The 26614-nt window shown below is 42.7% G+C and overlaps 1 protein-coding gene and 1 long non-coding RNA gene across 2 annotated transcripts in view; both read left to right on the forward strand.

Moving 5' to 3' along the window:
• Positions 1 to 14631, forward strand: part of LOC134137345 (uncharacterized) — a 53781-nt gene extending 39150 nt beyond the window's left edge. The window contains exons 3-5 of the long non-coding RNA XR_009957670.1: positions 13402 to 13506; positions 14000 to 14061; positions 14611 to 14631. This is a non-coding gene — a long non-coding RNA (uncharacterized LOC134137345). The remainder of the gene's footprint in view (positions 1 to 13401; positions 13507 to 13999; positions 14062 to 14610) is intronic.
• Positions 14632 to 17252: 2621 nt separating this feature from the next.
• Positions 17253 to 26614, forward strand: part of WNK1 (WNK lysine deficient protein kinase 1) — a 108366-nt gene continuing 99004 nt past the window's right edge. The window contains 1 exon segment of the mRNA XM_062590504.1: positions 17253 to 18043. Coding sequence (XP_062446488.1) covers positions 17267 to 18043 — 777 coding nt within the window. The 5' untranslated portion in view covers positions 17253 to 17266.

The following is a 26614-nucleotide window of genomic DNA, read 5'->3' on the forward strand; positions in this document are numbered from 1 at the left end:
CTGTCATCCTTCAGCCCAGGCAGAAGTGCCCAGCAGATACCCTAGGGAAAGAGTTGCCTTTGTGCTAGACTAGTCTCTGCATCCATCCCTTTCTGAACTATCACATCTACTCCTCCTTATTTGCATCTTTCATCTGGGAACCATACCCTCAGGCAGATTCCCAGCACCTGTGCATTTTTCATTAGGGAGCTGGACCAGCTGTGCTGCCAGCTTCTTAGAGAGGCCAGCATGCCCTGCTATGAGCAGCACCTGGGGGAGAGGGACAATGTGTCCTTCTACTAGCCCCAGACCAAAAAAAAAGGAAGTTGCCTTTTATCTTTCAATAGCCTTGCAGCAGATATGAAGAGAGATTTACTATCCAGAAGAGAATCATGTTGCTATCAGCAGCCCTGGGAGACAGAGAAGGATTCTCCTGGCATGAGCAGCTTCCTCTATGTTGTCTCAGGTGTGAAGCAGCATGTGACAATGATTTAGCTTTTCTTCAAAAGTGATGAGGAGAAAAAAAGAAATTCCATTCACACCACAGGATTTTTGGTCTTGTTTTGTTTTTGTTCCTCCCTACCCATATCTATATATCTGAGGTGCTCCTGTATCTTAGCATGACGGAGATTCAATGGATAATAACAGCAACTAAAAATAACAAGTTGGACAAAAAGTTAACCATGATCCAGCAATGTGCCTTTGTGGCCAAGAAGGCCAATGGTCTCCTGGGGTGCATTAGGAAGAGTGTTGCCAGCAGGTCGAGGGAGGTGATCCTGCCCCTCTACTCAGCCCTGGGGAGGCCTCATCTAGAGTACTGTCCAGTTCTGGGTTCCCCAGTACAAGAGAGACATGGAGCTACTGGAGAGAGTCCAGTGTAGGGCTATGAAGATGATCAGAGGGCTGGAGCATCTGCCCTATGAGGAGCGGCTGCGAGAGCTGGGCCTCTTCAGCCTGGGGAAGAGAAGCCTGAGGGGAGATCTTATCAATGTGTACAAGTACCTGAAGGGAGGGTGTCAAGGGGACAGGGACAAACTCTTTTCAGTTGTCCCTTGTGACAGGACAAGAGGCAGTGGGCAGAAACTGAAGCACAGGAAGTTCCGCCTGACCATGAGGGGGAATTTCTTCCCTGTGAGAGTGACGGAGCACTGGACCAGGTTGCCCAGAGAGGTTGGGGAGTCTCCTTCTCTGGAGATCTTCAAGGCCCGCCTGGATGCAACCCTGTCTAACACGCTCTAGGTGACCCTGCTTGAGCACGGAGGTCGGACTAGCTGATCTCCAGAAGAGGTCCCTTCCAGCCTCACCCATTCTGTGATTCTGTGAGAATTGAACTGGAGAAAAGGAATACAAAGTTATAAAATAGAGCACATTTTTTCAAAGAAATAATCACATTTTACACATACAGATTCCCTCTTTACACTTACAGGTTTTGTCTCAAACTAAAGGTTAGCAGAAAGAAGCACTTTCAAGGAACAGAAAAAAAGAAAAAAAGAAATGCACTAACTCACTAGTACCCAGCAAGTTGTACTCTAAAGGTGAATAAATATTAGCTAACAGCACAAGGACAACCCTAACTTTCTAAGGAAACCATAATCTAGACAGATCTTCAGTTTTGAAAATAGCGTCTGTGAGTTCCTTGCACAGTGAGCTGCACAGATTTACTTCAGAAGTTACACAAGACTGGAAGCCTCTTGAGCCTGGTATGCTCTGTACCAGAGTTCTGAAAACTTCTCCTGATTGCTTCAAATATCCCTTTTGTTTGAACTTTCTAAATTTACTTTAATTCTTTTCTACCTTATAAAACCTTTGTTCTCTTCTCAGCTCAAATTAGGAATATCTCTGTAAAAGTCAATGCTGCTTGTCATAAAACCTGCCTCAGTGACAGGCTGTTTTTGTTTAAAAAAATGTTTTTCCAGCAGCATCGGCATTTCCTATTCCTCCCTACTCACCTCACCTTTTTTTCCAGTCTTCTATTCTTTTTACTATTATTTTAAGTACACCAATAACAATATTGATGTAAGTTCAGTGCAGAGTATTTAAAATAACAAAAAACTGCTGGCAAACCCTTTTGCTTCTTTTTGTACTCAGTGTGGAACTGTTAGCACAATAGTTGATAGCTGATAATGAGTAACCCTATTGAGAAGAATCCTGGAACACTAAGCTATTTTTGCAGGTTGACCCAAAGTATAAGGAAGTTAATGGATGCCTTTATACTTAACGCTCTAAGATTATGGGATGGCATCAGGTTTAAGGGGAAGTATAATAAGCTAATTGCCCATAACCCATAAATTTGCAGCTGGATGGATATAATGTAGTATTCATTCTGGAATGTTTTTATGTGCAGGAAAGCAAATTTTTAGTCTTTATAAACCCATTTACCAAGGAATTTAATATAAAAGAAAAAAGAATTTTGGAAGACTTGAATACTGTAAATGGCATATTCTGTAAATACACCTGACAGTCTGGTCCCTGATTGGAAGAGTAGTTAGAGAGTAGTACAGAGTGTATTGTGCAGTGTTGTATTCTTCCTGCAGAATTACCAGGAAAAACAAAGACAGCTATTGTTAAAATTGCACGACAAAGAGAACTTTTTCATTACAAGAAAAAGAATGAAACTCTTCTCAATCACATATCTGCTGTCCAATTGATCTCTGTAAGTTTGCATGGCTTTAGTCTACAGCAGTTATCTTTGCCTCAAAAGATCTAAAATAAGAGCAGGATGGAATAGCTGTTGACTAACAGGGAAGTTCCAGAGAAAGACCCTTATTAAAATAAGAGAAGTATCTACTGTTATGTACTTTGAAAATGTTGAATGACTGAAAATGAAAGTCAGTCAATAACTTTATGGAGAGAGGAAGCTCAGATGTTTAAATCATTGCTGAAGCTGAAATAGCAAGCCTGAGCCCTCGCACTAGCTGCAGCCCGTGCTACCCTGCAAACAGCAAAAAGGGGAGCTCCAGCTGAAAGCCTGAGTGAAAGATAGCAATCACTTGGAAAATTTGTGCCAAGAAGTATGGCTCCATTACTGCTCTCCCACTAATGCAGAGGATAATCGAATCAGAAAGATACAAGTCTGGAAGGGACCTCAGTAAGTCCTTTAATTAGTTCCCTGCCTGAAGGCAGAATCAACTACACTTATGCTATTTCTGGTAAGTGTGTGTCTAAACTGTTCTTAAAGACCTCCACTGACAGAAGCTTCGCAAGCTCAGAGGAGACGAAGGTGGCGATGACATGCAAGGTGGAGTGGCAGAACGAAAAGTCAGACAGAGGTGGATAATGCAACTAGTTAACCAGGAAGAGCTGAGCAAAAGAGCACAGGACTGTGATGAAAAGAAGCAAAAAGCGAAAAATCTCAGCCATAGCATCTGAAAGGAAAAATGAAAAAACACAGCAAAACTGTTTTCAGGACTTAGCAGAGGAAAACTGCAGTTCATTGGGGAAAGTTATATAAGAAAAGGAAAACTTGTATAGGAGGAAAGGAGAACTTGTGCTGGACTCCCTGGGCATTTTACTAATTATTTGTTTGTTTTTTAAACTGCACTTTTCTTACTGTTTGACCAACGATCACATGAACATTCATGTGATTGTTAACCTGAAGTTTCTGTAAACAAAGACAGTTTCTGTGAATTGCTGTGGTGTAGTTGTTGTCATTGAAGCTAAGTGACTTCATGAGTAAGGGTCTCATGATCAGCATTTGAATGTTTCTGTAAAAAGGTAAGACCACAATATAGTCAAGTATGGAAAAATCTAGCAAGTGGCACAAAGTTGTCTCTTGGAGACCTGCCAAATAATGGTACCACTGAGAGGCTGTTGAATCATGGGAAGAACTTCTTCCTGAGATCACAAATTTTATATGTACATTTTTACAAGCAATTCGTATCTACTGAAAACAATCCACCAGTAACAGATGAGTAGAGGAAAGGGTGAGAGCAGAGGAGAACATGGAGGCTGAGAACTGTATCTGGTTTAAATTGCTGCCTGTACTAGCTGCCTTGACAACACCTATTTAGCGATGGAGGTAAATTGCAGAAGGGTGTTCTCAGGATTTTGTTCAGATTTTGAACACCTTTACAATTCCAATGTGGTTCAAATACTTAAGGATAAGACATAGGAGTGAAAGAATAGATGCAATCCTACATCTCAGGTTAGACTGTCCAGGTATACTCTGTTGATGAGCCCTTCTGGCTTTTGTGTCCTAGAAGTGCCTAGTACTGGTTGTAACACCATTCTTCACAGCCTGTATCTGAAATGACAATCTCCTCAGATGAACAGTTATACTTTAGACACATCCTGTCCCATCTAACCGGTATATGTATAGGTATATGGCCTTTGTTAGAACAGGAGACAGATGGAGATTACGAAGAGATTAAAACTCCCTAAAAAGAGCTAAAATTACAGCACACAGTACATGGCCATTCATTACCACTGGACACATTGTTTTGACTTTGATTGCTCACAGGGATGAAAATCCATATGAGAGAGGGTAAATTAAACAGGGTCTTACTAATGTGCTTTTCAAATACACACCTCAGCAGAAATAAACAGAGAAGCTGTATTTTAGAGAAACCCCATATGTCTCTCTCAAAGGGACTGCACCATTAATCTGTAGGGGAGTCTGATACATTTACGTTAAAAATGGCCCAGGCTAGACAGTGATAAAAGAAGCTTGATAATAAGGCTTATCTTACTTCCTAGAGAACAGTACTATGCTACATCATCAGCTCTGGGCAAAATCCCAACCTATTTGATGGTGAGATGACATAATGGTTTGAGCCTGGAATGACACCGAGGAACTGCAAGTGAGAAAGGACACTGTAGTATCCCTGTGCTGGGCCTAGCTCCCCCACCAGCAAGAGACTTCCTAGAAGAGAGCAGGGCTCTGCACAGACCGAATAGCAATGGTTGTTTTGTGGCAGGCAAGCAATGCTGTAGAATGCCACCCTTTGCGTCATGTATTAGATGGTGAAGATGTCGAATTCCGCAAGCGAAACAGAATTATGTGACCACTCACAAAATCATCCCTGGAGTAAAGAGAAGCTTGTAGAGTGAGGTGGGATTTCTAACAGCTTTGATAAAACTGTGGCTTCCCTGCCTCTTCTCTGCGCATCCGTGGAATGTCATAGCACGCGGGCCAGCAGGCAGCTGCTCCACCATAGTTCAAGATGTACTGACTCTTTCTTTCCTAGAAAGTTTTAACAGTTAACCAGCTGAAAAGTAAAATGTCTTGATTTTTGTGCACTCAGCCTAGGATGAAATCAGGCAAAAGTAGACATTCTGGCCACCACAGACAAGAGGGATGTCTCTTTACATGGCTGCCCTGGGTGAACATGCAGTCCCTGCTGATGAAACCCTGCCTGGATTCCACCATCGTTACTGCACTTGTGAGACAAGCAATGGTTGCCTGTGTTGCTCAAAAGCCAAGTTTGAGGCAAGAGATTCCTTCTCTGTCTCCAGTGTTATTTTGGTGTATTTTATTTGGCCCAGAATTTGGGAAAACAAGAAGGAGGTTTTCCGTAGGGAGTGGAATGAAGAGGCAGGAAGGGCTACCATATTTCTCCAGACGGAAACTCCTACAGTGTTAGAATCCAGCACTGCTGCAAGTGTCAACAGATCAAATACGATACAGAAGGCCCTCTGCCAAGTCTTTGCTACTGCAGCAGCAAACTGAGAGTAAAGCAGAAACTAATATCCAGCACCACTGAGCTAGGTTCAGTCTCTGCTGCAGAGAGATGAGGTAGGAAGAAATCAGTAGCTGCCTTCCCCTTTCTGCTCGGAAGAGAGTATGAAATGGGCAGTATACCAGGCAGGACAGGGCTGAATCAGAGAGGGATTAGAGCCGGGGCAACAGATGTGCCACTAGCAGCCTCCACAATAGGGTTGTCGTACGTGGAGTCCTCATCCCAGCTGCAGTCTCCCAAGACTCTCTCCCCGAGAATTAATTTGCCTCCAGAGCACCATGCTGCAGACTGTGCCCCTCTGTGCCAGTGGGTGTGAATCAGCCCAGCGGCTGCTGAGGGCAACAGATTGAGCAGTTAATTAGCCGCTGTTAGTCATCCTCTTCCCAAGCACAAGCGGTACAGCGTTTGATTATTTCAACACAGTTGGATGTGGGAGGGAAGGTAGGCCTGGAAACACTTTCCTGACAGCATACTCCTCAGCTCCTCTAAAACACCTCTCCTGTTGACACTCACCACAGCATTTCACATAAAATGCTATTTCCTCTTGTAGAGTCGTGAGGAAAAAATGATGTCACAGATTTTATAACAGACATTAAGTAAGCAATAACTGTATCTGTTGTGCAATCTGGGACTCAGGTAGGAAAACAATCCGTAGGTGACTAAGAGCGAGGTACTGTATAGCTCAGCAAGCTGAACACTATGTGATTTGCTCGAGGGGCATGGAGATAGGGGATTGGGTTGACCGGGCTGGTGTGGCAATTTCACCTTGGCAAGTGTGAAGAACACAATGGTGCAGTCTGGACTGGAAGCTTCTCGGCTGACAGTGCTGACGGACACGTGGGTTACTCGCGCTCAGCTAGGCTCTTCATGCTGCTTTCTCACGACTTCATGGGAATTCTCAGCGGTCTGCCCTTGGCAATCTTCCTGCCCCTCTGACAGATATCTCCTCCACCATGCAGGGTCAAACCCGTTATTAAAATGGTGCTGTTTATTCATGCTATGAAAACCACACTGTCAAAATTGAAAACACTACAGAAGATTTGTTGAGGGTTTTAATATCTTTTTCTTTTCACCTGCTGTCTCAGTCTTTCATGCTCCCTCTGCGTTCCCAATGCTCCAAAAGCCTGAGAGCAGCCTTCCTGCTACTTTCCTCTTGGCCAGACGCATTCAAACTTCCTCCCCATCTCTTGCTATAGCACCAAGAATATTGTATCTCTTTCTGAAGGGCTTTGTGCTTGTCCTCTCAAAATCCTGTACGTACAGGAGCCACTTTGGAAGGAAGCAGCTTTTAGTACAGGACATCTACAGATCCCAAGCAAGTATAAAGTTTTCAGAAATCCACATAGAGTATATTTATGAGTGGTAAAAGAGGTTTTAGCATGGAAAGTTCCCATATTTGGTATCTTTTTATTTAATTCAGGGGGGCTTAATGGAGAATCAAAAGAAAAGTAGTTAGGCTTAAGTTAAGATTTTAGCATTCCCTATCTCACAAGTCTAGACTAAGACTACTGCCCTGCAAAAGTGCAGCCTCTGCATTGGTACCACTGGACACACCGTTTGGACTCTGATTGCTCACAGGGATGAAAATCCATATGAGAGAGGATAAATTAAACAGGGTCTTACTAATGTGCTTCTAAAATATACACCTCTGCAGAAATAAACAGAGCAGCTATATTTCAGAGAAACCCCACATCTCTCTCTCAAAGGGACTGTACCACAGTGCCATGTACCAGACTTAGATAGAAGGCGTCTGTCTAAATATGATCTTTTTTTATTTTTAAGGCAAAATATTTAATTCTTACCAAGCACACTTGAAAGAAAAGGGAATCAAAACACTGAATTAAATATACTTTCCAAAATTGCTGAGTCCAACATTTCAGGCATATCACTGTCAGCTTGCATTTTTGAAAACTCTGAACGAGCCAGCTGAGTGAGCCGAGCCAATAACAGGCAGACCAGAAATCACACCGCAGTGATGGTTACTTCTCTCTCCCATACAAAGATCTCAGCAACATTGATAAAAAGATATGAACAGCTTAACACCCTGGTGTGGCGTACAGGCATTACCAGTTTTACAGGCACTCGGAGGGTGTACGTCTTTATTTTGAAAAAGGAGGGGTGGTTGACCATGCAAGTGCCCATTTTCGGGACGTAAAAATTAAGAGATATAAACCAATTTTCAATAAAATATTTGTAGCCATACCATTTGCTGACAATGATGAACTTACTCTGTTAGTAGCTGGGTGATTGATTCTGTTTATAGCAATTGCTGTAAGTAATCAGTTCCATGTTCTAATATATATTCCCATTTTGTCTCTCATCTTACATATTTTAACGCACTAGATTTTGAGTGGTGTTTTGGGATTGTCACTGAAATGGTGTCAAGTAATGCAGTATCAGCTCCATCCTATTGGGAGATTATTCCACATTCATACATAGTCAAACTTTTCCATTTTTCCATTGCACAATTGATCCCAGTAGTCATAATGTTACTTTCCTGTATTACATTAACCCTCTCTGGAGTTTAATGTTTTAAATATTTATAGACTATTGTTAATTCCCAAATAACCACATTTCAAGTCCTGAATAATATGATAATAGTGGTAGTAAAACTTAAACAGAACTTTAGGCAGGTAAATAATGGCTCCATAAACAAGAAACTGTCACAGCACTGTCATTATTCTCTTTTTTGATGGTTTTATGTTATAATTGACTGTTAATACGTGATATACTGTGTGAGATATGTTACATAACTCCTGGAGCGATGGGTTGCAAAAGGTTCAGATTCAAGGAATAATCGTATGTCTGATATGTCTGATAACATAGCTGATGTCTGTATTTTGAGCAAAGAAACAAAGCATCAGCTAGGGATTTTTTAGAGTTTGGAGGAAAGCTCCTGTAGATGCTGAGCACTGAATTTACACAAACTCAGACACTTCTGTGATTCATGGCTCATAGTATCTTGGGCTGCTGCCAGAAGTGTTAGCTGCTCAGAGACTGTTCAACTCCCCTGAGATTATACATTCCCTGTGATTCAAGATTTTTTTAAAAAAGTAATTTACTCACTGTGATATTGGAAGTCCTAATGAGCAGATCTATATTTCCCTCTGGGATTTTTTGCTTAAAAATTCTGGCAACCCTGTAATGAATGTTGTGTAATCTCTGTCACTTAGTAATGGAGCTAATTTTAGGTACTGATGTTTGATTTCAGGATTTTTAATACTTCAGGAGAGACGAGAATGATTTGCATTTCCATGACATGCATTGTTGTGAATCTTATTTGTTGTACCTGTAACATAATCACTAAGAGCCTGACCCTTCGTACACATACTGTTGTGTGCAATGTAAAATGTCAGTGGGACCGTTCATGGGATCAAATGCTATTTGCCAACTGAAGCATTTGCAGAATCAGATCCTGACACCGCACAGTTGGTGCCAGGCTCCAGCCATGCTAGAGAGGCTACTGAGTGGGGCTGAAGGTGCTGGGAATAAACAGCTTGTGGTTTGGGTTGCAGGCACCATGAGAAGTTAAGCACCACATCCAAAAGATGGTGAGGTGAATCAGAGGAATCAGTCTGACTCATCAAAAAGCTTTAATAATTTGCCCTCTATATCTGGGTTGCTGTAGACAATCTGTCTATTTAATCTTTGTGTAGCTGAAACTTTTGAAGCCATGGCTGTATCTAAATATATCTGGTTCCTGAGGCTTTGTCCCATCTATCTAAGGCAGTCGAGGAGTTATCTGAACAGAAAGACATCCTCCTTACTGCACTTCATAGTCTGGTCTTTAGCGTGATGTTGCTTGTGTCCCCACAAGGCACAACCTTTGCTTTCCTGCTGTCAGTGGCAGTTAATAGTTTCTGGAAGGAGGCATAAGAAAGAAAGGGGAGATTGCTTTTCAGGAGAAAAGAGTATGAAACAAAAATATTTTTAGAAACAAAGGTTCCAGGATTAAAACAGCACAACGTTGAGTTGATATCAGAGTTGAGATGAATTGGACAAGGTGTTTCTGAAAGAAAGACATTAAAATACGGGTGTTGCACACACACTGAAAATACTTCTAAAACATTTTTGTCATAGCTCAAGATGTTTTGGCCTATGAATTTCAATTTTTGCTTTATTTCAGGCTATTTGATGAGTTTGTGAGTGCTTCATTACTTTGGAGAGGCTAGTGTTTTGTCATGGTGTTAGTCATTAGCAATTTGTGAGTCCTGTCAGGGCTGTCCACATCTAGGTAGTATCATGTAATAAAGACAGACAGTATCACATGGGTGCAAAGGCAACTGAGAATTTTTCAAGTTTATACCAGTTTTCAACCTACCCAGACATCTTTTCCACTGTGCTTTCTCTCCTGCAGCTTTTAGACACTTATCAGCCTCAGAAGAACTTTGATGGACATGAAGTAGGTTCCTTGGAGCATTTCACTGAGATCAAGTGCAGCAAAAGATTTAGGGCTATCTGTGAGGTAGCTACAGTTCCTTGATTTTCTTCCCAGCCTTGGACATAGATATGAGCAAGATGAGAGCTGCTTTGACCTATGGCATCTGGCAGTGGTCCCCAAGAGCTTGTTTACTTTGGATATTTTTCATTAAAATGCAATGCCCACTGAAACTACATAAGTGCAAAAACTTTGCATGTGTGCAAGAGATGACTTGTACTAGCAGAAACTCATTCAGGTAAAGAACTGTTTAAGTCACATTTCCTACCAGTGTGATCATATCATCAATAAAGACTTTCTCTGCTGACAAACCACTAGTGTAGGTGCTTCATCAGCTGTAGATTGCCAGAATGGGTTACGTTTCAGCTGTGTGCCTTCACTCCTGATCCCCACAGAGAGCAAGAGGAACTGACTGACCTAGTCAAGGGGCAAAGCTTGCGCACACAGTTTTGCAACATGCACACCATGTTGATTACTCCTCGTACAGGCTATGGCATGCGAAGTATTTTGCAAAGAGAAGAGGAGGAGGAGTCATCTGAGGAGGTCACTACAGATTTATACTGCTCTTCTCAGTCAAATACCCACATGCTACTTTTTCTGTAGGACTCCTGCCTTATTAATGGCTCGATTCTGTCAGGTGTTGAGCACCACTGTGAGGGACCGAGTGCTCTTGTTTTCCCTGCCACCAGTGGCCATGGAGAGCCCTCAGCATCCATTGGGAATGTTCAGTAACTTTCAGAAATGCTAAGCACCTTCCAGCATTGGAGCTAGGATAAATAAGGCAAAAATAGACTAAGGCTTTGCCTTTGGCCAAGGCTATGCTTTTAAAGGGCATAAGGAGGTTCTTTACGCCAGACTATGGGCCTACTCCTGCTTTGACTGAAGTGAGTAGTATTTTATTTTCGTATGTTGATGCAGATGGGAGCAGGACTGGGCCTGCTGTGAGAGCAATTGATTTTCATCAGCTTGTGACTGGTGAATGGCAAGCAAGACAGGTTGCATGCTCCACAGCATCACTAACAGATTCAGTTAGAAACCCAGCATCATCACTTTTTCACACTTTCCTCCATCCACCTTCATCAAACAGCTTCTCTTCATTAAAGCAGTGCCCCTGCTTCTGTGCTTGCTTTAGATGTGTTATGACACTGCTGTGAAGTACAGAATTCCCTAAAGCCTCTGAGGGAAAAAAATAAATGAGACATCCTAAGCAATCACTACAGGCACAGTGAAAGGGAGAAGAGAATGCTGGTTTCAGCAAAAATCCATGCTTCCATAACACTATCAGACTACCTCACAAACACGTTATATAAGGAAATGTCGCAAGAATAGATCTAAAGATGACATACAGAACAAACTGAGCAACAATCAACCTTTCTTCTCTCCTCCAACAGTGCATGGCATTGAATTTGGCCACAGTGCCCACCATTATGGCCTGCTACAGTTTGAAACAGCACATGAACAGTTACTGAGCTTTTTAAAAAATATCTTTTCATCTTGTTCTTGTTGTTTGACTTTCTCTGAAGAGATTATGCTTGGAGAGCATAAATAGATAAATAGATATGCTAATAACAGTTGACTGGATACAAACAACAGGGAGTCAGCAATGTAGCCTACAATGAGCTCCAGACTAAAGATGGTTACTAGTACGACTGAAAATTGTTTTTTGGTCATTAAAAATACAGATAGCAGACTTGCACTAGTTCTCTGAATGGTTTACTTTCATATGGCTGGGATATACTTGTTAATGTGGCTCAATGAATGGTGAGAAAGGTGAGAGAAGGGAAAGAAAAAGCGGTATACTTCCTATCCTAGTAGCTAGTATGAGGGAGGATGAAACAGCAATGTAAGCTTCAATCTGATGAAGAAGCACATGCTATATCCCAGCTTTATCAGGCAGGATTGTTGACATTTTCTCAACAAATAAAGAAGAAAAATCATATAAAATAATAACCTCTGAACTGAGTCATTCTTATACAATTTGGCTGGTGTAGCTTATCTTTCTGCAACATTTGCAGACTCAAAGCCAGGAGAGCTCAAAGAGGGACGTTTACTTTTGAGTCTAACAAGGTTTGTAGTTCCTGCTCTTTGTCAGCTCCCATGATCTCTGCTTGTGGACAGACTATCTGCTTTCAAAAGGTTTGGAAGGACTTGTTGTGTAACACTTACCGCTTCTACAAAGCCTGAAGATTTAAATCTGTTTATAGACCCTAGAGATGTCCCCAAAGTTCAGAATTAATGATTTCAGCATGTATTACCTGACTCCCAGAGCTACTTGAAAGTACAAAAACTTATTAAAGAGAAAAAAATAAAAGAACCGTAAGGTATTGGAACAAGTTTCCTACTGAATATAATTTTCAGGGGGGAAAAAAACACTAGAAAAATACTCTCATTTTTCAAACTTACAGTCAGGAAACACTTTGTCTCACTAACTTCCATCACTAAGAAACACAAATGAATACTGTAGCAGAAGTGTAGATTTGAAAAATATCAAGGAAAAAGAAGAAATTGTCATAGGAAAATTGGGTTTGTCAATATCTTCATATGGCACTGTAGGTGCAACTTTGTAATGTGCAATAAAATTAGATGAACAGTTTTATTTGAAAGGCATTTAGGTTATGGAATAAAATGACATGCATCAAAGTAATGGCATTGCCTTTTTGTATTGCATAATGTATTGCATAAGAAAAAATAGCTGTTTCACATTAATACTTTGTCACATGGGCAGTCATGAATGCCAACAGTGAATGAAATTTCACTGCAGAAAGCAAAACAGAATAAAAAGTTTCTGATTCAGTCAACTCAAAATCACACTTCATTCAGAGTTATTTTTTAAGCTATTACTGTTCCAAGCAAGATGACTCTAAATAAAAGAGGCTTGAGAGAAGGAGGATATTTTTGCAATGATTTCAAGTGTCAGCTCTTCGGATTTAATCAAAAGACCATTTAAGTCTCTTTGCCTGTAATTTTGCAAGTACAGTCAGACTCCTTATTTCTGTGGATTTCCTTACACAGCAACAGGAGAAAGAAATATTTTTAATTGGCTGAGGAACTCTGGCACTGAAGCTATTTTAATTACTTGTTTCTAAACACAGAATACACGTAGAATTTACTTTAATGCTTTATTAAATATTGTAACAATACTGAAATTTTCCATTTAGCCTGAGCATAGTTGTACAGATTAAAAGAAATCAAATTGAAGAGAAAGCAAACCCACAGTCTTTATTACATTCTTTTTTTAGAATGACAAAATTAAAGCAGCACCCACATAAAATGTAATTACTAGTATGATTCCACTTTATTTTTCAGAGCCAAAGAAGACAAAATCCATCATTCCCACCTCCAGGTCAGATGCTCCGTTTTTTCTTCTGCAGAGATGATTGCTATTTCTGTCTTTGCCCAGAAGAGGTGCTGGTGAGAAGAGTTGGGTGTGAGGGACCTCATACTTAAAATGTTGTGCTCAGATGACTAGCCCTGTTGAATTTCAAGGGCACTAAGGAACGTGCTGGATCAGACACTGGGGTGGTGCTTTTTTACATAATTACCACAATTCTTAGTAGGAGATTGCCTCAGGTCCCCTGTGGCTATGCACAGAAGAGTTTCAGGTCTTTTTTACAAAGATTTTGCTTAATTAACTAGGGGAAAATATATTTAAGAACAATGGGTGAAATTCACTTGAGTAAGAATGGCCTACACAGGAGGTCTCATCTAAACCACACGTTTAGACCACAGGGATGTGGTTGCCAGTCTGCACGCAGCCCAGGTACCTTTTGCAGTAGATCATATGGTACATGGCTAGGCACAGTCTTAGGAGCCATCTGCAAAAGATTATTGATGCTGCAAGTGGAATTCGCCTAAGTGTATAGGCTTAAACCACAAGGATTGATTTATCACTGTGTTATTTTAGGTGTATGCTCATGAAGTTACAAATGGCATCAAGCTGGAGTAAAGTTTGCTGTTTACTCCCAGGTTTGCTATTTATTTCATCCGAAAGGTTAGTAAAAATGCAGTGGGCAATGGAGGAATGCAATGGGAATGGAAGATCTGTACTTTAACGTAGATCTAGAAGACAGCAACGGCAGTGAAGGTACATCAGCACAGACCAGGCCTGGGGTAGGCAATGGGGCCTTGGTTGCCAGCACTTGCTGTAGCTCAACTACTGTGCCCCACTACTCTTACTTGTATAAAGTATGGGTATGAAAGCCGATTCGTCTGCTAATATCACAGATGAATCTCCATTGTGTTGTCTAGATAGATGCACAAAAACCTGTAGCCAAGCGTTAGATGAATCTGAACCTTGCTTGGTATTTAGGACATCGATAGTCTATTGCTGGTCTACTGACAGTGCAGTGGGGATGTGGCAGATTGAATTATGAGTTGTTCCGTTTTGATCATGTCACTCTTTGCTGCTGATCAAATTACTTCATTGAGTTCAGCACTGTCAAAGAGTGTCTCTTACTTAAGCCAACGCAGTTCAAGTAGCAGACAGAATATACTAACACAAGTTAACTTTTGCAGTGAAGGCAAGCTCTAGAAGGCTTAAAGCAGTGAAGTTTTTACACAAGAGCTGTACAGTGAAGTATGCTTCACCCCTTTTATGAAGATGGTCTCATCATTTTGTTGGTACGTAGAGAAGTACATAGATGCACAGAAAACAATGATGTTTCAATTGCTGTGTGGTATTAAACATAATATATTAAAAAGGAGTATGTGAGAATTGCTTGGGTGGTATTGTGTAGCTGAGGGTTGTAGATCTAAGAGCCATTTTTGTTCTACTGTGCAGAGTGAGTTCAGGCCCCATATCAGTAATGCAATGCACAACTTCCTCTAAACAGCTGGTTTAAAAGTAACATTTTAAAAAATATTTGAAATGACAGTGCATCTGTTAGGAACAGATTATTCACACAGGGAAATTTCTAACTTCTTTTTTTTTCACATATTTTTTTATTTGCAGTTGCCTAAAAGGCATGGTACCAAATCATTCACTCCTCCTTCAGTATCTTCCCATTGACTTCAAAATACTGCACTCGTAAGAAGGAAAGTGCTTGGTTTTGATATATTGATACAAAAGAGGAACATGATATAAATAAACTAGATGACTAGTGTGTACCAATGGTTTGCTAACCTGAAAGTTCCTGATTCGTGTCAGTGTTCATGTGGGCTCTTACTGGCCTTCTGACTGTTGAACATCCTTTATTCAGCTGCAGTAACCTAAGTCATGACTCAGATTGTGACAGGATAATGATCACTTGGGGGTAAAGTCTGTAAAGGATGTTTCTTTTAAAAAACCGAGAGCACTCATTTACACAGCAGCTATTTGCATTTTAGATTGCTTGCTCAAGTAATAGATGTTCTGATGACCTAAACTGAGACAAAAAGCCCCTATTCATAATAACCTGTTCATACAGAACACATGTACATGGAGTTACCCTTGCCCATAATTTTAAAGAAGCAAAATGAGGAGGCCAACTAAAAATATGAAGTAAATTATTTCTAAACACACTAAGTACATTTAAGATAGGTTACATGGCACACCTTGCTGTTAGCCTTTCCTATTCCCACACTTTCTTTTGCATTCTGCTGCGTCCACTTCCCGTAAACAAGAATGTGTTGTTCCACCACCTTGCATTTATTCACATTTGGTCAGTCAGCTTCATGTGCAAGGTTTACAAGCACCATTTGCCAGTGGAAATGTGAAAGGAGAACGCCACTGTAATAGCGCAGCGCTTTCTCAGGTCTACGGTTATTTTGCAGCAGCTGAAGACCCAGGCCTGTGTCCTTGCAGCCTGCAAATGCCAAACTTACTCCTCAACAGAAAGCTGCTTTCCTTTGGACTGGGGGAGCTAAGCCATGGGAACAACACATTCATTGCGTTTTGTGTCTCCTTTGGCCGTGCCTCACTAAGGCGCCCAAGCCCCTGGCCCAGGCCTCCCGCTGCGGAGGCAGGGAGGGTGGAGGAAGGGGAGCTGCGCACCCTGGGGCCTCCCCATTTTGAAGGAGCAAGAGCTGGGGGCAGCCCCGACATCGCTTAGCCTCGCTCCACTGCAGCACGCCACCCCCGGGGCCCCGCGGCCTCTGGGGTGCGGTGAGGGGCTCCTTCCCTCCGCCGCCTGCGAGCCGCGGGCCCTCGCCCGCCTCGCCGCCGCCCGGCCCGGCCCGGCCCGGCCCTGCTCGAGGGCACGGCAAGGCGCCATCCCCCCCCCCAACAACAACCCCGCCAGCCAAGGCGGGAACTACATGTCCCGTGAGGCGCCGCGCGCGCCGCGGGGCACGACGGGAGCTGCCAGCTCCCGCAGGCGGCGACGGCGAACGCGAGCGGAGCGGGGGGAGCCCCCGCCGGCTCTGCGGGTCGCGCATGCGCGCGCGGGCGCGGAAGGGGGCGTGCGCGGCGGGGCGCGCTCCCTCCCCCCCCCCTCCTTCCCCTCCCCTCCCTCCCGCCCTCCGTGTGTGTCGGTTTCGGGCTCCCGTCGCCATTTAGCGCGGAGACGTCTCCGGGCCGGCCGCGGTGGTGGCGCTTCTCGCTCCGCTCCCCTCCGGGACTCGGCTCACCTGTGGCGGCCCCCGGTGAGGAGCGGCGCTGAGCCCCGCGCGGCGGGCGGGGGGCCGCAGGAGGGTTTCCGGCTCCGTGCGAGGCAGCGGCGGCGGCCGGGGGCGGCGCGGCGCGGCGCGGCTCGGCCTGGCGCGGGCGCTGGCCGCTTAGCTCGCGGGAGAGGCGGAGGCCGCGGCCGCCATGGGCGCCGCTGCGAGGCGGGGCTGAGCCCCCCGCGGCCGCTTTCCTGCCCCCTGCCCGGGGCTCGGGCCTGCCCGGGCCTCCGGGTGACTGAGCGCGGCGGCTTCCTCCGCGCCCCCCCCCCCTCTCCACCCCCTCGGTCCTCCCGGGAGCCGGGCGGCCTCCTGCCGCCCGCCAGCCCGCCGCCGCTCCCGGTGCTCCATGTCGGCCCCGGTGCGCGGCTGCCCGCTGCAGGATGGATGCGGACGCTAGGCGGGGACCCACCCCGCCGGCCCAGCCGCCTCGCCAGCAGCAGCCGCCTCCCCGCTCCGCCGTGAGGAGCCCTCGGGACCCCGCTCCGCCGCCGCTGCCGCCGCGGCCCGGCGCGCTCGGCGCTCAGTGAGCGGCGCTTTGCCTCGCCCGCGCCGGCCCCGCCTCGCCCTCGCAGCGCCTGGCCGCGGCGCGATGTCGGGGGGCGCCGCGGAGAGCGGCCCCGCGGCCCCTCGCTTCCTGGCGCCGCCGCCGCCCAAGAACGGCTCCAGCTCGGACAGCTCCGTCGGCGAGAAGCTGGGAGCAGCCGCCGCCGCCCCCCACCACGGCGGCGCCGCGGCGGCCGGCGGCGGCGGCGCGGGCAGCGGCGGCCGCAGCGAGGAGTACCGGCGCCGCCGCCACACCATGGACAAGGACAGCCGGGGAGCGGCGGCCACCGAGCACCGCTTCTTCCGCCGGAGCGTGATCTGCGACTCCAACGCCACCGCCTTGGAGCTGCCTAGCCTGCAGCCCGCCGCGCCCTCGGCCCCCGTGTCCGGAGGCAGCGCCGCGCCGCTCGTCTCGCCGCCCGACGGTGCCAGCCGGGCCGCCGGCACCGCTGCCGGCGCCGCCCAGGCCCCCTCGCTGCAGCCGCCGCCGCCGCCCGCCCCGCTGCCCCTCGAGGGACGGGCTGCTCAGGAGCCCCCTGCCGCCAAGGATGCCGCCCCGCTGCTGCCCAAAGAGGAGGAGGAGGAGGCCACCGCGCTGCCCCCCACCAGTACCGCTGGCAGCACGTCAGCTGCCAGCCGGGAATTTGAGGAGCGGCGAACGCAGCAGGAAGACATCGAAGAGCTCGAGACCAAGGCGGTGGGCATCTCTCCGGATGGCCGCTTCCTGAAGTTCGACATCGAGATCGGAAGAGGCTCTTTCAAAACTGTCTATAAAGGACTGGATACAGAGACCACTGTGGAAGTCGCCTGGTGCGAGCTACAGGTAAACAACAACAACAATAATAATAGTAATAAAAAAATTCCAAAGCACAGGTGCTGTCCCAGGTGCAAGGCTGCGTGCTTGAAAAAGGTAAAATCCATTGATCAGAAGTCTAGTTTTATTCAGGCAGGGGACCGCAGACCTTCCCTGGGCCATTCCTTTGGAAGGAAGGTGCAGCCTCTCCTGGGAGTCTGTTTGCCTGTTAGGTCTCTTGAAGATGCTGCTCTCTGAAGAAATTTGGTAGCCTTTTGTCCTCAGGATTTGTACTACGACTCTTTCTTACGGCATCTTACGTTTTACACCTCCAAAATGTTACTTGGAAGGTTGTAAAAATACTTGTATGAGGCCTCAGGGATGCTAAGAGGAAAATGTGCCTATTGCACCTCAAGTGAATGTCAACTTGAGGTAAACCTCACTTTTCAAAATTTGTTTTAAGGTTTTTAATTATTTTTTAGAAAAAAAATGTGAATTTCACAGACATTTATGGTAGTATATTGTTGCAGGAGGTAACTTTAAAATATACACAGTCACATAGTGTGTCACATTGTTTAGTGCTGCAAATTTGTTTTTTTCATTCCAAGTTTTAGGGTTCTCACTTGATACAGGCACTAGGAAAAGAATAATTGTCTCCTTTCTGAAGCTGTAAAAAGCTGAAGTTCAGCTTTTCCAAATGATTGGTGGATTAAACTGGAATAAGGCCACTCTTCCAGTAAGTTTCTAGCCTCAGCAGAGCGGAGTTTAGTAGAGCCCTGGTCTGATGATGGCAAGAACACTCTTAGTTCTATGCGAGTTAGAGCTTGTATTACTGAGAGGCAGGTTGCTGTGCAACAAGCTTAAAAGAAGTGGGAAGAGTGTGGAGTACCAGAAACAAATACCTGGCATAGAGGTTTGCTTGCAAAGCCTCAGTGTTAAAAGGATAGTGCTTGCTTTATAGAGTTGGCTTTCAGCACAGTTCTAGAGAGGAGTTCTATAGAACAGGTTTATTATTGGGTGTGTTCCCATCCAATCTAGTATAGACAGAAGAAGAGCAGCAGATGAAAATCCCAGAGGTTTCTGAGGGGGATTTAAGCAGTTAGTTGCTCACAAATGAATGATTGCAGTAATATGTCAAAACTTTCTTCCCCTGCCAAAAATAATTTTAAACTATTCCTATCAAACTGAGAGAGGTTATTAAGAGTTCTCTCAATTTGCGTTCTTAGCTGCATTTGGATGGTTCCTCAAGCTTCCTACCAGTATCTTGGTTAGTTATATTGTTGCCATTATGCCATGCTTACTGACTGCGAAAGTAAACTTCCAGTTTACTTTGTGACGCTGAAGCATGTCCCCTTCCTCCATGCAAGCTCTGCAGCTGCTGTGGTCTTCTTCCAAACATCACTTTTCAATGAAAATGTGAAGTGATCCCGTGTTGGGCCCCACTTAAGTGTGTGCAGTCTGTACTAAGAGGAGATAAATAATCCACCAAAATGATGTGACTCTTTTTTGGAATTTTAGTCTCTGCAGTTATAGAGTTCCTTGACTTCTAACCCCTGAAGTCTGTTTTAATCTTTAGGCTGTAGTTATTGGTCAGAAACCTGTATCAGCCTGGAATCGGTCGCTTCCCACTAGCGTTACTCTGTTGAAATGTCCTAATCATCTTCAATACCATGTGAACACATTATTTGAAGAAGCACCTTCTTTGAAGTAACCTAATAAAGAAGCATATTTATAAAGAGCCTGTTGCTGAGCTTTCAGTTGATTTTAAGAAAAAATGCATAAGTAACAACAATGAGATTGCAAAAAGCATGAATGAAAATATTTTTAAGGGGGAAATGGTTGATGTTTTGCTTGGAGGTTAGTAGTATGACAGGAGTGCATTGTGGTTTAAATTACTCTGAAAACTACAGTTTTTCTGTCATAAGGAGACTGCATGTAAAATAACAATTCTGAGGCATGTATATGAACTTTATAGTTGTTACAGTGTTTGCTAAAGGAGCTAGACTGTAATTAGTAGGATATTTCAAGATTAAATCCTATTTTATTGTTTGCTTCTAGTAATAAAAGGAGGAACTTGGTAGTTGTTGGTGTGATAGGCACATCTTCCTCTTTCTCTAGGAAACTGTAAGTGTTGACAAGTTGGTGAAATTCCTTGTACTTGATTCATAACAAAATACGATCTGGATTCACCAAGACACAACTTAGATGGCATACTTTTTTTTCCCAGAATGCCATGGCTTGAGGATTGATGAACCTTCAAAGCATGCTTATTTTCCAATGAAAGTGTGAATGACTTCTGGCCATATTACACCTACCATAACTCATACTTACTTTTAATTGCCTTGAGATGCGTTCTTTGGTATAATAGAACAACTTTTCTAATCTGTAGTTCTTGCTAGGAAGTACAAGTGTCCTAGGTGTCCAATCTTTCTGGAGTCTTTTATAGTGCAACTGTAATATTCCCAGAATAAGGCTGCTCAGCACAGTTTTGCAACTTAAGTTGTTCCTCTCCTGTCTTGTTCAAAATTGATAAAGGTGTATCACAGTTCTTGATTGCAAGGCCCATAACCAAATGGGAAAGAAAACTCACACTTCAGCAGAATCCTTTGAGGTATGTTCTTATAAGGCTTTTCTAGCATACCTTAAATGCTTCAGTTTCTTTAAGATCTCTGCTCTTTGGAGGTAAATGAGAGATTAGCTTCTTTCAGTTCAGTTAAATGAGAACATTTGAATATCAGAAGAAACTCTTGTAGTAGGAATCTTGTAGATCAAGGAGTTGACATCCAGCACAGGAGAGTCTGTAATGAACTCTGGCCAAATGACTTTTAACCATGGATAATGCAACTATATTTAATTCTTATGTACATGCTGCTCAGAGATAAAGGTTAAAATCAACGAGTTTGGGTGCTTAAGTCTTGCTTATCAAATGCAATTTGGCTTCCCAGGTTGCTGAGGATACTCTGGAGGATATTGCACCATATCCTTAAGAAGGCTCTTGAACTGCATTTTAATGGCCCTTATGCTTGGTGTACTGTATTGGGGAGCAAACTGAAAGGGAATGAGATGAAATTCTGTGTGTGGTTTAATGGCATAGTTAATATCTCTGTAAGGGAGGTCCTGGACAAGACTCTAATTTTTTTGTACTTATCATTTGAGGAAGATGAAAGGACTTGATTTGAAGGAATCAAGTATTTCAAGGTTGCAGATAGATGTGTAACAAAATCCTAAGGAAGGCAAGGCTGAGAGACTATCCTAGTTTAATTTGTGGCCTGTCTGTACTAGCAAATTGTAGACAAACTAGTTTAAATACTGGATGCAAATATTTAAATTTGGAGTAGCTGCCCTACCATAAACATAGTGGAGTTGTGAAGAGCTGAGCAGCAACACCTATGGCCAGGGCTCAGCTTCTGTTGCTGCAAGGAAGTGACTAGTGTAGTCTTAGCTTTCCAATTCTTCTATTCTCATTGTATATATTCATTTCAGCTTTAGTTATTCTGAGTCAAGTGTGCCTCCTACTGTTGTCGTTAGCTCATCTCATAGATTTAGTGAGGTAGTAGTTAGGGTTACTGCTTTAATGAGATGTAAGCATGTAGAAGGTGACAAAAATACCTAGTGCCACTGTTTTCCATTTTAATTGAAAATATCTCTTTCCATACAATCATGTTACTGTGCAATCTTTTTAAATTATGTCCCAAGCTGTAAGTCTTGTCACCTGTCTGTACAGTTCAGGTAACATTGTGGCTAAAATGTGATACCTTTTCCTTTTGCATTAAATTTAACTACGCTAGGTAATACTTTTGTGTCAAAGGAAGTAAACGTCACATAGTTAGTGGATGACACGTGACCCCTTCAATTTGGCTTTTTACAGCTAAGTCCCTGTTTCAGTTTGAGTTAGTCCTTAAATTAAGACTATTACTTCAACTCTAGCTTTTAGAGTACAGGCTCGTGCAGCCACTTGCTGAACTACATAACTGTGTGCATAAAACTATGGGTTCTGTCATTCAAATTGGTAGTTCTTCAGATATGAAAGCAAGCTTGATATTATGGAAGGAAAACTGAAATCTTTGAAGTCTGTATTTGTCAGATTTGAAACTGTCGCTTTCATTTATATAGAATCTTCTATTATAGGAAACATGATTTAGAAACTGTCACTAGAAAGTTCTTTAGTTGAAGATAAGATTGCTGGTAAACTATGGACTGGAGAACTTCCATGCTTGTCTGGATATGCGCTATATCACTTCTATCCTTTGTGTTTCTTTGGAGGAAGAGGTAGGTTAGTCAGTCAGCTGAAATTCACGAATGCATCTTCCTGCTGGTATGTTATTTTGCCATTCTTACACTGGCGTCAGTGCAGCACTGGTTAGGTTATAGCGCTGAAGCGTGAGCTTCTGAAAAGGAGCAGGAGGCTGAGTGCTGTCCCTGAGCATGGCTCGAAGGCACAGCTTCTCAACATAAGAACAAGCTCCAGAAGTAAGAGTGGTATAAAAGTATGGTGGAATTATCACCATATGAAGGGAAGCTGAGTGTGAATTTGGTTACCTTTAGTTATAGTTCTTCTAGGTGATGAATTGGTCTAGGTTATAGAAGTGCAAATCTACTGTAGACTCTAAAATAAATTATAGACCAAGTGTAGTGTACAAGATGTTCCAACTTACCAGTGGGTTTTCTTTGCATAGGCAGTAGCTGTAGAAAAACAATTAAGAATAGATGCTGTATCATACCTGTGTGAACCATGAGATTCTCTAGTGCAGTCTAGTAGAAATGATAATGCAGCTGATTCTCACTTTTTACAACAGGAAGTAGTGAGGTGCTAAATAATATTTCCGTATGCAGAATTGCTCTGGCTATAGAAATGTATAAAAGGTGACTTCTTAAAACTCAAAATGCAATACAGGAAGATGTTTACACATGAGGTATATTTTATCCTTTAGTGACATTTCAAAGTAAACTGTATCTGTCTTGTCTCTTGGAGTTAAAGCTATATTTAATATTGAGATTTAGGTCACAGACAGCACTGGAATGTAGTTTTGTACTCTGCAGTATAGACTCTGCTGCAGACTCACCATGGAAGTCAAAGTATAATTCCTAAAATCTTTTTCTGAACCGAGTTGGAAATGCTTCAGAAGCTACAGGTCCAAGTTTGCAACCAAACAAGGTCTTGTGTCACATAACTGTGGCATCCTGTAGGTATATATGTATTTCTTAAAGCTTGTTGCACATTGCTCACTATGAGGCCTGATTGCAGAGATATGAGCTCTGATGCACGATCTTATAGCTGCATTAAAACGGAAAACCAAATCAAAACCTTTATGCGGTGGGAGGAAGTTGAGCAGTGTGGACCTGAAATTCATCTGTTAACTTGCTATTGGAAAAAGATTATATTCTGGCTGGTTCTGGAGGCATAGTCAACATCCTGAAATAAACGTGCCTTCTTTGTTTTAATTATGAATATACTTCTTATAAATTTTGTAAAACCCTTACTGAAATGGATCAAACTGAAGTCTGATCCATAATGGTGATTTCCCATGCCTACTTAATGTCCTGCGCTTCAGATCTGTAAATAAAATAAATTAGTCTGTGAGCAGAGCTGTATCAGATTACAACCATTGTAACAAAGGCAGTATGCATCCAGTTCACTAATTCTTCAGGATCAGATGCGTAATTGTCACAAATGCAGATTAATAAAGGGGCTATCTGTAAATATTCTTGTGAACTTCATTCTGTCCTTATCATAACTCTTTCTGATCTCCACTTCACAAATTCCACATCACTGAAAGCAAAAAAACAAACAAAACAAAAAAACCCCTGTAAACCCATAGATATGTATAGTCTGTTTATAACACTTCCAGGTTACACTGGGTTTCCAAAGGCCTTCAAGTGTGTGCAGATAGGGAGCTTGAAATCTTGGGCAAGTAAGTGTAAGTTTATTCTCCACCCCTTTTCCAGGTGGTAGGGAAGAACAAGTTACTGGTACTTACTGGCTTTACATCTCTGTGAAAACTCATCTTCTGGCTAAAGAATAAATAACAGCCATATTCCTGAGTGTTTGTGCTGTAATTGATACAGTTCACACATTGAAAAATGATATGGGAAAGGGGCCAGGCTGATTACCTGCGGAAGTATGAACAGTGGTCAGACTTGCTCAGATTTTACAAAGGTGACCCTGAAAGAGAGAAGGGAGTTTGAAAGTACATTCTGGAGTTGCAGCTGTTAGGAACCCTCTACCTAGGAAACTAATCTTACCTCAAAGGGATATTAGTTTTGGATATGGCTGTGGTTCAATTTATAACTGGCTGGTTGTGAGACAATATAAGAGAAACACTATATAAGATAGATAAAATATTCATATATAGTGCAGTATTTCTTATAAAACAAACTGCATTTTCAGGAAGTACTCATGGAAGTAAATATATTCTTGTTTATCAGTTCAGGTGGGTTGGAGAAAGCTGTAGAAATGAAATAAGTTCTATTAAGTGAGATTTGTTTTTAGCTACTGGTGGTATAAAATAAAAATTCTTAACTCCACAACTAAACTTTTGAAGACTAAAGGAAAAATATTAGGAACATCTTCTTTCTTAAAAGAAAAAGAAGATAAGGCTCCTTGGAGACACCCTGTATATTGTCCTTTGAGAGCTGTGTAGCAGAGTAATAAATAAAACAGGTAGTGATAGATCTCTGGTACTGTCTCCATGGATGCAATGCGTGGTGCAGTGTGTATTTGGCTGGTAGCTTCCCTTGGAGCTGCATTTCCTGTTGGTTTGGTTTTCGTTTCCTTAGTTTATTAAACGGTACAGCTCTAACTGTCACCCATGTTCTACATACTGGATGTGACAAATTCTGTACTAAGCAGTGAATGCCTTAGTATTTCCTGTCATGCATGTCTTCAGAAACTTTCACTTCCTGTAAAGATTGGCAGCTATCTTTTTTTTCTCTCTTCTTTTTTCTTTTTCTCCTTAGGATTACTAAATGATTCTCGAAAATCATGACCGAGTTAAAATAAGAATATTTTCCCATTTCAATCTATTTAGTTTGTACTTTCAAGCTTGTTTTAGTCTTGAGGGCTATAAACTTCTGAAAAATGGGAATGCAGATGTAATAGCCACGTTATTTGGGCTTTAAGAAAAATTCTAAATGTCGTGCAGGTTGACTGTGCTTTTGCAGTTCAGCTTAGGAAGTTAAGCTTAAGTTTTGGCAGAGCATGTGTTGAATTTAATAGCAGATGTACAAAGTTCCCATTTTTGACTCTTAAACTTTGGATAGTAACTTCATGGCTTTAATTTGATTGTGCTGTGTGTGTATACCATGTCTGGAAGAACATTCTTCCTATGTAGGTAATATGTAATCTCTATTAGCAGAATTTGTAGTGCTGCTTGCAAAACAATTTCTTGGAGTAGTTGAAGACTTTTTTTTTTTTTTTTAATCTAACCTGAGGCCTCTGAAGTTCTTCTCAAATATACTGTTAAAGTTCTTGTTCTAAGGAATGAGACTCAGCTTCTTCTATTGATATTGTAAGTATTTTTGTGGGAGCTGCTTACAGTCCTCATGACTTTCTGCTCTAGCAGCTTGTGAGGCTGGTTTAGGCTGTCCACTAATCCGTAAACAGTGTTTGAATATCTCTAGTGAAGATACTGCTGCCATCCTTATTCCGTTCTTATATCAAACTTCCTCAGCATAGTTAGAAACTCTCATGCCAACAGTTTTTAGCATGTGTTTGGTTAGCCTCAAGATATGCCTTGGGAGAGCAGGGGAGGTGTCTCACAGAAAGGGAGTTTGCTCCATTCTTGTCTGATGGGCACAACCTACAGGCCCCTCCTTAATTCCATACTGTAGAAGATAAACTTTATTTTAGTAATGTTCTGTGCTATTTGATGCCATCCTCTTAACTGAAGAGGAGATCCTTGCAACAAGATGGTCATAGATGCTTCTGAATCTTCTTTTTTTTCTATTAAACCAGAGTGGAATAGCTATGATGGGATACAGTAAACAGAGGAATCCAGATTCAGACTTGAACTTCATCCCAATTTTCATTTTTACCTGGTAATGATAGGTGTGTTGTGCATATCCAAATTATTCTAAAGCACTTCAGTATTTGCCAAGGTAATTCATAGTTGTACTACGTGTTACTTTGCTTGGATCACAGGCAACTTAATATGTTCTTAGTTCGTTCTTCAGCAAAGAAAATTGCAGCCCACTAAAAATAGATTTGTGTTGGTATTTTGTCTTTCAGAAGCTATTTAAATATGAATGTCTGCCTAAAGCAGTAAGGACTTCCTATAAGGATAACGCATTCTACAATGTTTGAGGAGACAAACTTACCAAGTTTGGATTTCTAATTCTGTTTCTAAGCAGAATCTTCAGAATTGCTCCCTACATACACATTCAGAGTTTAGAAATCCTATGAAAAATGTATTTGTACTTGATTGACATCTGGCTTGTAACTATAATATCTATGAGCTCTTAAGTGATGTGACAATGACACTGGAACCAATGTTTTGCCTAGTGCTATGTGTTTTAATGTCATGGATGCCATTTATGGCCCTGTTTAATGTGCATGAGAACCTATGGTACCAAAATCATCTAATCTATCTATTGGCAGTAATC

Source organism: Rhea pennata, chromosome 1, assembly GCF_028389875.1.
Source record: "Rhea pennata isolate bPtePen1 chromosome 1, bPtePen1.pri, whole genome shotgun sequence".
NCBI lineage: Eukaryota > Metazoa > Chordata > Aves > Rheiformes > Rheidae > Rhea > Rhea pennata.